General features: G+C 40.2%; 1 protein-coding gene across 1 annotated transcript in view; it reads left to right on the forward strand.

Annotated features, from left to right (window-relative positions):
- The first annotated feature begins 2,031 nt into the window (after nucleotides 1–2,031).
- The window catches only part of ADAM8 (ADAM metallopeptidase domain 8), a 158,086-nt gene continuing 145,204 nt past the window's right edge, over nucleotides 2,032–14,913 (forward strand). Inside the window, exon 1 of the mRNA XM_030204865.1 lies at nucleotides 2,032–2,102. Coding sequence (XP_030060725.1) covers nucleotides 2,057–2,102 — 46 coding nt within the window. The 5' untranslated portion in view covers nucleotides 2,032–2,056. The remainder of the gene's footprint in view (nucleotides 2,103–14,913) is intronic.

Raw genomic sequence — 14,913 nt, forward strand, 5'->3', positions numbered from 1 at the left:
CCTGGGACCGGCCTTAGTTTCTGATAGCTGGAGTCACCATCCAAGCGTCACTCACATCCACACTCTTCAGCCATTTAAGGTTTGGTTTTATTTTTAATAACCTTGCCTGGGAGGGTGTCTTGGTGGGCAGTGGAGACCTGGGGTCTTGGGTGCTATGTTATTACTTTCAGCAAGAAACTTAACAGCTTTATCACACCCAGACCAGAAAACTCCTGTGGAAATCTGACCCCCCCCCCCCCTTCTATTCTCTCTTTTACTGTGGTATTGTATCTGAAATGAGTCACTAAAACTGCAGTACTGCCAGCCTGCAAAATATGGTACAAGTTAATCAGCAGAACAGAAGAAAAAAAAAGCCCATCCTTAAGCTGTTTCCCTTTTTAGCTTTTGATTTGCTGCTGAAATGAACTATTTGGTTAAAGTTTTGAAGAATCTTTTCTTACTTTGGCCACCCATACCATGATAAATCGAACAAAAGAAGTATTCTGCACTTCCTTATCAGGAGCCTAGGCAGGCATCAAATGAGGCACGTAAAGTATGATTCTAATATAAACAAGTGGAAAGTGAACAGAGTTTAAAACGGGGATTGTGCACTCTGGCCAGGCTCAGGGTGGCCAGAACATGGATTTTTTTTCTGCTGTGTCTGGACTAGATAAACAGATGGGGAGGAGAATATAGAGACAGCATGTCTATGTTATATGAATGCTTTTCCATATTATGGGATCATTTCTATTCTGCTGACATCGATCATATTTCTGTTATACCATTGTTTTAGAGTGCGGTTAAATTTTTATCATTCAAATACTGTTTCATGTTAAGTCCTATTACTAGAATGCATTGATTGTATTTATTCTTATAGTTGTTCATTTTACTATTGTTATACTATTAACAGTACTGTAAGTTCTATGTCAAGTTGTACCTACTATATACCCTGACTTGGCTGAATCTCTTCATAAAAGCAGTTAATAAATCCCAATAAGTATGTAAGTAAAATTGACTGGGTCCTAGTATCACAAGAAGCCCTCTTCCTGAAGCTGAACAATACCAAGGCAGAGTTTCAGGCACCTGGTGCAGGCTGGACCCTCTAACATTTTTGCTCGTGGTCCCAAAGTATTTAACCTGGACTCTGGCTAGATGAGACTGAGCAAATGGGCATGAAACCTCCCCACAAAATATGTTGAAGAAAAAAATCCCCATATGACCAAAATAAAAGTGCACACCTTCCAAAAGTGCAAATATATTAAGAAGAAATAATGTAAATAATTGATTTTTAGATTAGGAAAATCAATAGAAATCAAACATGGAAAAGAAAAAAAGATGATACCTTTTTTATTGGACATAATTTAATTATGTCCAAGTTATGTCCAATAAAAAAGGTATCATCTTATTTTCTTTTCCATGTTTTATTTTGTTTGATTTCTATTGATAACCTTAAGAGTGGACTAACACGGCTACCACACCTCTCTAGATTAAGAAAAGAAAGGAGACCTGTAGATGATAACAGAAGAGGGGAATACAGGAGAAAAATAGGCAAACAGCTAGCCTTGAACTAGAAATTCAAGGCAATCGCCCCAGTATGAATTTAAGCATCAGCAGCATCCCCTATCACTTCTGCATCTCTTCACATGTTTATTTTCGCTTTCAAGCGCCTGGCAATTATTCTGAAAGGTTTTTAAATGCAGCCTGCTACTTGTCCTAAATGCTCAGCATTTGCAATTTTCTTGCTCAGCCCAGAGGCGGGGAAAAGAGGCAGGCGAGAGAAGCTTTGTCTAAGAGAGCATCAAAAAGATTTTCAGATTGCAGCAACCCCTCCAGCTGTCTCGCTTCCTGTAAATATCGCCGATCTGCTGATTAGTGAGCGTGAGTCACAACTTGGGGCGGGGCGACCGTGACTAACGGGGACCGGCAGCAGAAACGTCCAATCCTGGAACGCGGCTCTTTAACATATTAAGTTATGAAAATGAGTTTTGAATAAAGCTGTAGCCTAAGCGGCAAGCTAGGTGGGATGAAAGCATTGCTCTGGGCGCAGCTCATCTCAGAGGGGCTGAGGAGAGGCACAATGCACTGGCCCTTGTTTAGCTTTTATTTGTGGACTGGTTATTTGGGTAAGTGTGCTTTAACTTGCCATCACGTAAAATCGGGTTTATCTTCTGGACTTGATTTATTCCTAGTTTTAAAAGTGACGGTAAGGCGGCTGAAGAGGGGCTCGGGAAATGTGTCTTTTTTTTTTTTTTCTGAATCTGCTAAATGCCACCGTTGCAATGTGTGCAAAGTTGTGTAAACTGAGACTGGAGAAGGGATGCTTCAGCTTCACACCGAGTCTTACTCCCAAGGCTTAAACTGGTAGCAGACAGACTACTTTGCGATCAGGTGTTTTTGGAGCGTCCCGGATGGATTTTTCAGTGAGGACCATTTTCAAATAAGAAGTGACTGACTTTAAAGCTGGTGTTGTATTTGTTACCGGTACTTTCTCTCTTTCCGTTCTTTTAACTTTTTTTTTTTTTGCACGGATTTGTCCGCATCCTGTTGCTGGATGGGAGTGTTAATGTTGGTTTGCATGATGTATGCATGAATCATGTATCAACGGCCAGGAAAGTCAGGAGAAGGGGGAATGAGTAAGGAGGTGAGACGAAATTCCTTTAACCCGTGGAGTGCCCTCTTAAGATTAGAACCAGTACCCCATGTTGGTGGAGTAGGCATTTCCGGAGCCAGGGAGTTGCAAGGTATGATCTTAGCATCTATCCTAGAGTGTGTGTGTGTGTGTGGGGGGGGGGGGGGGGGGGGCGGCTATGTTGGCCCCTGGCACATGCCAGCCCTTCTTGCCTTCCGCGAGCATGAGCTAGTCTGTGTGTGTGTGTGTGGGGGGGGGGGGGGGGGGGTTGTGTTTAAGGAAATGCTGATTTATTTCACCATATGAAAAGATAAAGATAGAATTTAATCTGCAGTGGCACATCAGTTCCATAAAAAGAGGGGGCGTGGGGGAGAGGGAGAAAGATAATAATACAATAGAAAGTCTTGCGAAGTGTCTAGAGATGATGCCAGTATTCCCTGTTCTGGCAAGGGCAGATTCGGCAATGGAGACGGTCTGAAAGGACGCCTTATGCATGGAAGAAAAGCTAAATTGCAGTATTAGAGGATCTGTCATAAAAAAAAGAAAGAAAATCGGAAGGCAAAATAAAATGCTTTTTGAACATATTTGGGAGTTTTCCGGACAACTTGGACATGGACCAGCCACATTCTAATCTCAGTTCATTCCCTGTAGGATTTGAGGCTGTACTCATTCATTTAAGCCTTTCCCATGAAATGTATGACATTTCACCTTTCTGCTAGCGATGAGCTGGAAAGAATTCCCAGAGGGCTGCTGGAGCCCCTTGTAAAGCTGGTTTATAAAAACAGTAGAAGGGAGCTAGCCAGAGACCCTTGATAAGAAAACATGTGTTTTGCTGCTTTCTGCAAATGGGTAAAAACCACCTCTTCAGAGAATGGAGCTGAAATTCAGGGATCTGAGGGCCACCCTAGCCCCATCTAAACCAGCACTTACCTACCAGTGGCATAGTTACGGGGGGGGGGGGGGACACAGGGACCTAGCCCCCTCAAAAAATAAATTGGCTCTGGGACCCCAGTATGATGATTCTGGAGGGACACAGGGAGGGGAAGAATAAAAGCAAAAAGTGGAAAATAAAATAAAAACTATAAAATGAATTAAATGAGTTAAAATAGACAAAATAAAGCATAAAACAAAAGTTATTGGGGAAGTTCTCTTTCACATAAACAATTTTGGCTGCTGTCCAAGTTCTTAAAACAAATTTACACCCATTTGTCTTCCCTCAGAAAAAGCAAGCCCACAAGATATGCTCCCAGTAAGACTACACAGCTGTGGGAGTGGCATTCTTGTAACTCCAGAGTTACTGTTTGAACCACCATCATGAAACTCAGCCATAGTAACAATTACATAGAGAAGAATGTCTCAGTGTCTTTTCCAAGTTCATGAATAATATACTTCCCTGATGCAGCTTGTTGAAACACAGGCCATCGTGGGAAGATCTGGGAATCACCTTTTAAAATGAAGTCTGAAGGTTGAAGCTTGTACTGTAACAGATGTTTTCATGTCTGTTTAAAATCTGCACTAACATTTTATTACACGTAACATTTTCTATGATAATAAGTAGAGGAGTGTGGTAGCCGTGTTAGTCCATTTCTATTGATAACCTATGATAATAAAAAAGAGTATCTAAAGTTTTTTCAAGGAAGGCTTTTTAGGCAGTGATTGGAAGATAGTGAGAACTGTTGATTAAGTGTCTGGTCAGATTTAATGCTTTTTTCTTCATTCTACTTTTTTTTTTTGGTTTAAATATATTTTTTCTTGCTAATACATTTTAGTCAGTATTTTGTTTTGTTACTATAGTAACTATTATTAACGGCTCATTTTCAATACACTTAGACTTACAAAGTTCCATAGGTTACCATGCAACTTTGTAAGTCTAAGTGCTTTGAAAATATGCCTCACACATTCTTAAATCACATCAAAGCCTAAGCTCCTCTACCTCTTCTCATTTTGCATGTGATATGAGATCACAAATATACGGACACAACTTCTCTATAAAGTGTTTTCTCGATACTTATTTTTAAAAACACCTAATAGGGACTTTCCTCTATCTGAGAAAAGGTACATATCTTTTCAGCTCTTACTTTGAAAAATCAGAATGGAAGAATAGAAACTTAGGGTCAGACTCTGAGAAGTGAGATTTTAAAAATTCTCTTAGTTCTTATGGAAACTCACCTATCTGAAAGTTTGAATTGAATTACTTGTCTTTTCCAAATCGGTCTCAAGGTACATTACTATCCAGACACTGTAGTTATTTCGTTGCAAAAGGGAGTTCATAATTTAAATTGCACCCGAGGCAATGGAAGATGAAGTAACCTGCCCAAGATTATAAAAAATGGGATTGAGATTTGAATCTTGCTTCTTAGACCATTGATCTAATTGCTAGGCTGCTCCTCCACATCTAAATAAGGTCTGTATGGTCTCGTAAAAACATAAAGAATGCCATGCTAGGTCAGACCAAAGGTCCATCAAGCCCTGCATCCTGTCTCTTACATTGGTCAATCCAAGTCATTAGGAAGTATCTAGAAGATCCCAAAGAGTAGTTCCTTGATGCTCACTCTCAAGTATGAGCAGCAGCTTTACCAAGTCTACTTGACTAATTATTGTTGATGGGCTTTTTGACCAAAACCTTATTCTAACCCCTTTGAAACCCAGCTACGTTAGATTCCTTGACCACCTGTGTTGAGTGCAAAAATATTTTCTGCAATTTGTTTTAATTCCATTGCCAATTAGTTTGTAGTAGGAAAGAATTATACATCCATTTGTACGCCTGTTGTCTGGGGGCAAAATAACTTTCTAAAAATTTAATGGAATGGGATGACACTTAGCATGCTGTGGAAAAAACATTAAAAAGGCATACCAAGTTCAAAAATGGGCAAAACTGAACCAGGGTTACAAACAAATAAGCCCCCCAAAATGGCCCGGGAGTTTCAGCTTCGGTAGCATAGAAAATTTAACAATGGGATGGAACTTGTCAAGTGGGAAAACATTTTTAAAAATTCAAAAATGTGCCAAATCAGACCAGAGATGCAGAGAAAATGCCACCTCCCTCCAAAGAATAGCCTGGTGCATTTCTGTGGGAAAAGAAGTTCCAGCTGCTGTGACATATAAACTTTCATAGAGTGAAGCATAGAGTGAACAATTCCTCCTTTCAAACTGCCTCTCCCTGTTCTCTGCTATCTTTACTCCCCAAACTGTTTCTAGCCACAATTAGTACCCCTATAATTACCCCCCACCACCACCATAAAAATTCACCCAACCACAAAAATATCCCAATGTAACTGCCTCACCCCACAAACAACACTACCCCAAAACTTACCCCTGCAAACTTCCCCACCTCCCAAAACTACCCCTGCAACTTCTCCTCTACCCTCCAAATTGCTTCACTCCCAAAAGTACCTTCTGTATCTATCCCACTACCTCACACACTGCCCTCACACACTGCCCTCACACCCAAAACCTAATTGCCTTACTACCCATAAATTGCCCCACCCCCAAAACTATCTCTCACCCAAACTACTTCCTACAACTGCCCCACCAACCCAAAAACTACCAACCCTCCTAAAAAAATACCATCTGTAACTGCCCCACCACCCCACTAGCTGCCTTCATACACCAAACCTAACTGTCCTGCCCATAGAAACTACCCCACAAACTGCATCTACCCCAAAAATACCCCTGCAAATGTTCCACCACCCCACAATCCTACCATTTATAACATATACCCTTACACCGACCCACAAAAGATAGCACTGACACAAAGATGCAACCATAATCTACATATACACACCCATATCCAACAACCCACATGTAACCCAGACATACATTCATAAACATATAAATCTAGTGAGGTTGGAAAGAAATACATGAGCCATACTTCACATGCGTTCCCCATTGGTTGCATTAATACAAAGCAGTCACAGCCTATGTAGAATCTGTTTTTCTCAGAGACAAATGTCACTGTTGGAACTGTTCACTGCATCTATTTAGACAACTACATATTTTGAATCAGTGAAACAAAAAAACCCTATTAGTTTAATATGCAGTCTTAGTAACAAAAGAGAAATAATGTCAAGGAATTCAGCACATACTTGAAACAGTAGGAGCAACACGTGAAGGCTTTGACTCTGTTCCTGCTCATTCTTTCATGTCTCATCAGAAACACATAGGGCAATCCAGTGAGAGGGCTAGGGAGCATGTTTGCAGACATGACAAAAATTGCAGTGCAATTTGCAGACCAAGACCAGAAAAACAGCACATTAATTAGGAAGAGGAAACTGCACATCTTAGTAGTAAGAGGTTGGATGCTGAAGCTTTCAAAATTCTTAGAAATGAGAACTGGAATTTGTTTTAAGAGACCCCATGTGTTTCTTCTGAACTGAAGTTAGATGTCACTCAGTGGGAAATGAAACAGTAGGCAGCAGGTGGGTTGGAGCACATGCAAGGTGTGCATTTTTTGTTGTCTTATTACTGGTGTTTGTGTATTTATAGTGTGCCATCATTATGCACAGCAAGCATTGTACATGTATAGGGAGTTATAAAAAGAAGCAAGTTGCAGGAAGTAGTGAGCAATATATATATACAAGGCAAATAGGTAGAATGTTGCAGATTCCAACTCTAAAGGGCTCAATTTGTCCACATTTGCAACTATGACAAATTTACGACCAATTTTCTCATCCCCTACAAAAAAACCTCACAAGCCTTTGTTTACATTGCTGGTTAGAAGGGGTGCACACCTGGAAAATACACCACAGATGGATTTTAGGGGATAGCCCCTTCCCCCTTATGAATCATACAGTACCGTGCCACTTGATAATAGTGATCATAACATGATCAGGTTTAATATAATCTCTGGAGTAAGTACACACAGGAAATCTAATAAGTTAGCATTTAAATTTCAAAATGTAGACTGTGGTAAAACGAGAAAATATTTAAAAAAAAACTTAGAGGAGCAACCGCAAAACTAAAAAATTTACATCAAGCATTGATGCTATTCAAAAATACTATCCTGGAAGCCCAGACCAGATGTATTCCAGGCAAAAACACATAATAAAAACTTTTTAAAGGTATATTAGCTGCAAGAAACTGGTAAAAGAATCAGTTGGACAGCAAGATGACGAGGGGAAAAGGGGCACTCAGGGAAGACAAGGTCATAGCAGAGAGACTAAGGGGGAAAGTCTATATATTGCACATAAAAATCAGTCACAAAAGAGAGGGAAAACAGCATACAAATACAACCAGGCAAACAGAAAAAGCAAACACTGGGCCAAATGTAGTCCTTTAATATGACAAAGACCCGACACGGGCCGTGTTTCGGCATACAACCGCCTGCATCAGGGGTCAATAAACTCCTATTGGTCAACTTGCGGACTATTGCGCAAGAGGTAAGTAAAACAATCGGGGTAGAACTCTTTGATTACGTGTTCCACAGATTCAGCCAATTCCTTTCACACAGCACCACAGCCGTGTCGGGTCTTTGTCATATTAAAGGACTACATTTTTCTTAATCCTGAAGGCCCAGTGTTTACATAAAAATCAGTGCCATAAAACCACGTGGTTAGTGTGATTCTATAAACTACGCCTAAAGTTTGGCTTACTTTATAGAATACGTTCTCCACTGTTCTTACACCTATAATTTAGACACACCCATTTAGGTCACCTAAAGCCAGGCCTAAACAACCGCGCCTAAGTTAGGAGCAGATCAGGTGTATTCTATTATAGTGCACATAGTTTTTTGAAATGCCCACAACCCACTCATTCCACATCCATGCCCATGCCCTTTTTGGCTATGCACATTAAAATTTATGCACACTGCATTATAGAATACTCCTAGAAAGTTGTGCACATAAATTCTAATTAAAGCCAATTAGTGCTTCTAATTACTTGTTAACATCCAATTATTGGCACTGATTGGCTTCTTAATCTATTAAGTTGTGTGTGCAATTTGACCGGGCAGCCAAATCAGTGCGCACAACTGAAATCACCATATATAGAATTTGGGGGTAAATGAATTTTTTGCTTTGGTTTTCACCAAGGAAGATGTGGGAGAGATACCAGTGCCAGAAAGGGTGTTCAATACTGATGAGTCAGAGAAACTGAAACAAATCTCTGTAAACTTGGAAGATGTAATGGAGCAATTTGACAATTTGAAGAGTAGCAAATCACCTGGACCAGATGGTGTACATCCCAGAGTACTAATAGAATTGAAAAATGAATTTGCAGAGCTATTGTTAGTAGTATGTAATTTATCTTTAAAATCAAGCATGGTACCAGAAGATTGGTGGGTGGCCAATATAATGCAATTGTTTAAAAGGGTTCCAGAGGTGATCCGGAAAATTATAGACCGGTGAGCCTGATGTCAGTGCTGGGCAAAATGGTAGAGACTATTATAAAGAACAAAATTACAGAGCATATACATAAGCATGGATTAATGAGACAAAGCCAACACAGATTTAGTCAAGGTAAATCTTGCCTCACCAATCTATTCTATTTCTTTGAAGTGGTGAATAAACATGTGAATAAAGTCAATAATGTGTATCTGGATTTTCAAAAGGCATTTGACAAACTACCTCATGACAGAATCCTGAGGAAATTAGAAAGTCATGGGATAGGAGGTAATATCTTATTGTGGATTAAAAACTGGTTAAAAGCTAGAAAACAGAGAGTAGGGTTAAATGATCAGTATTCTCAATACAGAAGGGTAGATAGTAGGGTTGCCCAGAGGTCTGTGCAGGGACCACTGCTTTTAACATGTTTATAAATGATCTAGAGGTGGGAATAACCATTGAGTTAATTAAATTTGCTGATGACACAAAGTTATTCAAAGTTATTAAATCACAAGAGGATTGTGAATAATTGCAAAAGGACCTTATGAGACTGGGAGACTGGGCATCCAAATGGCAGATGATGTTTAATGTTAGCAAGTGCAAAGTGATTCATATTTGGAAAGAGGAACCCAAACTATAGCTACGTGATGCAAGATTCCACATTAGGAGTCACCACCCAGGAAAAGGATGTAGGTGTCATCGTTGATGAAACGTTGAAACCCTCTGCTCAGTGTGCAGCGGCATCTAAGAAAGCAAATAGCTGGTTAAATAGCACATAGCTGCTAAGCACTAATATTCAGCGTTAGATAGACAGTTATCTCTGCTGAATATTAGCGCTTAGCGCATAGTTGCTAATTGGCTATATCATGTAATATGACCAGCTAGCCACAAATATTCAGTGCTTTATTGGCTAAGTTTAGCAGCTAAATTGGACCACATAAATAGCAGTTCTGTCTTTGGCCACTGAATATTAACTTGGCCATTTAAGTTTAAGCCGGCCACAAAAAAAAAAAAAAGACAGATATTAAATGCCGGTCACCGGAAACAGCCCGGCATTGAATATCCGTGCTCAGTGCCAATCGCGACTCCTAACTGACCTGCTTCCCGTGGGCTGAATATCAGCCGGAGTATCTCCACCTACACATGTAATATAGAGTGTATATACAATAACACACAAGACTTCTCTTCTTCTGCATAGCATCCACAAATTTTTGGCACACAATGAGACAGGAAAATTTAACACCTATAATAAAATATTCACTGTTCCACCACCAGCAACAGTGTTCATCAAACTTTACACCATCGAAATCCTACTGTTCAGCTTCATCCACTTGCATACCTTCTTTCGCAAATTCAGCCAATGAATCAGATGATGGAGCCTTTGGGACACAGCAGCAACAGTGACCAAGGGGCAATGGGAAGTCCTAAATTCTGTACCCAATTTTCATACACTCTCCCCCCAATATTTTGACATTTGACATTTATTGACACTTATATCCCACATTAGCCTTCTAAGTTCAATGTGGCTCACAATCAATCAGTAAAACATACAATAGTAAAAAAATAAATACACTGATCTGTATCAAATAAAACATCACAAATAAAACGTTTAGTAACAAGATTGCTGGATATCTATATTACTTGTTAGTGAGAACTTAACACAATAAAAATGTTTTTTTTACATTTTATGAAACACAAGATAATTCTTATGAGATCAAATTTCTAAGGGGCCCATTTACTAAGCTGCGTAGATGCCTACACGCACCCAACATGCATCAGTTTTGAGCTACTGCCCGGCTACCGTGTAACCTTTACGGTAATTTCATTTTTAATGTGCGTCTGCTATCATGGGCATTTTCGAAAGAGAAGGGCGCCCATCTTTCAACACAAATCAGGAGATGGGCGTCCTTCTCTCAGGGTCGCCCAAATCGGCATAATCGAAAGCCGATTTTGGGCATCCCCAACTGCTTTCCGTCAAGGGGATGACCAAAGTTCACGGGGGTGTCTTGGCACCGTAGCGAAGGTGGGCCTGGGGTGTGATTAAGAGATGGGCATCCTCGGCCGATAATGGAAAAAAGAAGGGCATCCCTGACGAGCACTTGGCCGACTTTACTTGGTCCATTTTTTTTCACGACCAAGTCTCATAAAAGTGCCCGAACTGACCAGATGACCTCCCCTGACTCCCCCAGTGGTCTCTAACCCCCTGCCACCCTGAAAAAAAAACTTTGAAAACTTTTTTTGCCAGCCTCTATGCCATCCTCAAATATCATACCCAGCTCCATGACAGCAATATGCAGGTCCCTGGAGCAGTTTTAGTGGGTGCAGTGCGCTTCAGGCAGGCGGACCCAGGCCCATTCCCCCCTACCTGTTACACTTGTGGTGGTAAATGTTGAGCCCTCCAAAACCCACCACAAGCCCACTGTACCCACATGTAGGTGCCTCCCTTCACCCATAAGGGTTATGGTAGTGGTGTACAGTTATGGGGAGTGGGTTTTTTTGGGGGGGTTGGGGGCTCAGCACCCAAGGTAAGGGAGCTATGCACTTGGGACCAATTTGTGAAGTCCACTGCAGTGCCCCCTAGGGTGCCCGGTTGGTGTCGTGGCATGTGAGGGGGACCAGTGCACTACAAATGCTGGCTTCTCCCACATCCAAATGACTTGGATTTGGTCATTTTTGAGATGGGCGTCCTCGGTTTCCATTATGGCTGAAAACTGGGGACGACCATCTCTAAGTTTGCCCATCTCGACATTTATGTCGACCATCTCTAAAGTCGACCTAAATGTTGAGATTTGGGCATCCCCAACCATATTATAGAAAAGAAAAATGGACACTCATCTTGTTTCGATAATACGAGTTTCCCTGCCCCTTTGCCAGGACGTCCTTATAGATGGGCGCCCTTAGAGATGGGCATCCCTGTTCGATTATGCCCCTCTATGCGCGCCAGAAAATATTTTTATTTTCTGGCACACAGGCGGTAATCAGGTGGTAATCGTCATTCTATGTGTGTAGACCATTACCGCCCTGTTACCACGTGAGACCTTACTGCTAGGTCAATGGTTGATGGTAAGGTATCAGACCCAAAATGGACACATGATAATTTTCATTTTGCCGCACGTCCATTTTCAGCAAAAATTTAAAAAAGGCATTTTTTACAGGTGCACTGAAAAATGATTCTGTGCGCATCCAAAACACGCATCTGCACTACCGTAAGCCATTTTTCAGTGCACCTTTGTAAAAGGGCCCCTTACAGAAGCAAATTTCACCATTTAGTCACTTGAAATGAAAATCTGCTGGAATGTATAGTTTTATAATCAATTTTAGTCCACTTTCGATAGTGAAGAGTTAAAAATCCTCTCGAATGTATTCTAGCATTCCGATCAGGTAGATCTACAAGACCCTGCAAATAACTTGGGGCTATATTTCGCTTTTGTTAACCTGAAAACTTTGAAATGGCTTTTTCCTGAAGCAGAGCAAATGCACAGCATTTCTGCCAGTGAGATAAGCGATTTTTATTTTTGCAGTACCATGCAAAATGTTTGATTAGTTATCTGTACGGCCGCTCACGTGTCCTTTGACCCAATTCATTAAGAAATGCCTGAGTTGTTCAGTGACCACTGAGTGCTCCATACTTGCAGTTAAAAGTAATAGTTTTCTTCTCTCTCAGTCTTTTTAAAAGACTTTTCTCAATAATCTGTAAACATTACCGACATTTTCCCACTTTTCTATAGGATCTCCTTTGCGTATGGTGACTTGATGGGGGAATGCAGCTCTTGTAGATTTTTAAATCTATAATTTATTTCCCTTTCTTTCTCTGTGCTTTGCCCTACTTTCTTTTTGCAAGCTATGCTTATGTTCTAGTAAATACTACCAGGGCCCATTGAAAATCTATGCTTGGGGTCTGTTCAGTGAATTCACAATTGCCCAGACTAATCAAATAGTGCCCATATTCCGTTGCTCTTTTCCTGTGTCTTCATTGGTTTTCCCCTTTTATTATGTGGGATTAGGGATGGCACTATTTGCCACTTTATGAAGGGAGAATGATGTAGGGTCTTCCTTCTGTCTCAACAGAGCCCTTTCCTTATTGAGATTAAGCAGCAACCTGCCTGGGTAGGAATGAAAGAAAGAAAAGGATAATCAATTGTTATGTCTCATAGGCAATATCGTAAGTAGTAGATGCAAAGCAGAAAAGCAGCAGCAATTATACTTCCACTGGGGGCATTTCTTTTCCTCCAGTGCAAAATCTAGAGAATGCATTTACTGCTGGCATGCCTGGACTATAGGAGAGGAGCCCTTTGGAGAGGCTGATGCATACTCTGAATAATCTTCTAGGGGAAAAGAAAAGCCAGAAAAAAAATCAAGATTAAAGAAATAGCAGTTATACTTACCATATGAGCAAAGAAAAGAAAGCCAGGGTGCACACAGGAGAAAAGACATGCATTACCAAGAAAAAACCCCAAAACAAGCAACCTAGCACACTTCTTAAGAAACAGAAAAAGCATGTGCCTTTCCATTGAATGTAAAACTGAATCACACCCAAAAGAAACATTGTAACAGTATTCACAAAAGGAGGCACTAGACAATGTGGAAAGGTTAAACCAATAGCACTAAAAAAGTTAGATTGAGACAGAAGATGACATGACATCAAAAAGCTGAAGCCGAGGATGTGGCTCTCCCTTTCCCTCTCCCCTCACACAGCCGTCATCCCCATACACACAAAACAAAGCAAACTTGTGAGCTACTGCATCCACATTGTCATTCTTTGTTGTTGGTAGCATTTTTATTTGATCTCATTTATATTTTCAAACATGCCAGCTTGTGCAGAATAGAGGAAGTATCGTTTTTATCAGTTAGAGTAGTAATTAGTTCTAAATCATAATCATTGTATCATTTGAAGGTGCTGGTTATAGGAACTCCCTATATTTGTGCAGAGATGTTTTCACCTAGTAAAGGGCCACCAAAACAGACATGTTATGAGAAACAGGTGCTCAACAATCAGAGTTACCTTTTATAAGTACAAAGTATTTTTAAAAGCATTAATTAGGTTGAAACTGGGAGCATTTAACATCTTTTTTTTCCTGTGCATACATCAAAAGAAAAAGATGGTATGTGGGAGCTTGCTCCTTTTGTTTTTGTGGAATGCAGTGGTATATTATAAAAATGCACTTGCCTTTTTATTACTACTATTTCACAGAGAGGTATTGAATAATGAGGGAAGAGCTTCCTTCATGCAGAAGTTCTGTCCGGAGACAGTCTAAAAATGCCAACATGGTCCAGTTCGTTATAAACTTCACCAAAAAAGTGGATAAGCAGTTGCATGGTTCACTAAAAACTGCACATGGAGTGTAAGGGAAAAAGTCTCATAATGTCACTCAGGCTGCTTGTGCCCTACAGCCTGAGTGACATTATGAGACTTTCCCCCTTACACTCAATGTGCAGTTTTTAGTGAACCACGCAACTGCTTATCCACTTTTTTGGTGAAGTTTATAACTTATTGGGAGTTTCAGCCATTTTTTCTTTGAAATAATAACATGGTCCAGTTCAGCACACTATTAGCTGCCAAGATCATACAAAGTTAATTATGACTGTTTCATTATTGCTACCAAGTATTACATATTATGGCAATTTGCTTTAAACTTTGATTGTTTTAATTCATTTATCCAGACCTTAAATGCACTTGGTATTGCTTTTTAAACCCGAAGGTGGATCTTAAGGGTGGTTGAACAATTAGACATAAAACTGTGTTGTTTCTGACTTTACTTGTTTTGGACTGCTTTGGGTCCTACCAATCTGTGCATCTGCTGACTAGAATTTTGGAAGATTGAAATGAAGAAATAAAAATTATGTTTTGGATGTACTCTGTAGAAGTTTACTTTTGTAATATGTGTATGGATGTCTGTGTGCATGTGATAATGTTTGAATAACTGTCTATATTTATGGCTATGATTTCTGAACATGCATCATCATTACAGGACAGATTTTTAAATG

Source organism: Microcaecilia unicolor, chromosome 5 (genome assembly GCF_901765095.1).
Source record: "Microcaecilia unicolor chromosome 5, aMicUni1.1, whole genome shotgun sequence".
Taxonomy (NCBI): domain Eukaryota; kingdom Metazoa; phylum Chordata; class Amphibia; order Gymnophiona; family Siphonopidae; genus Microcaecilia; species Microcaecilia unicolor.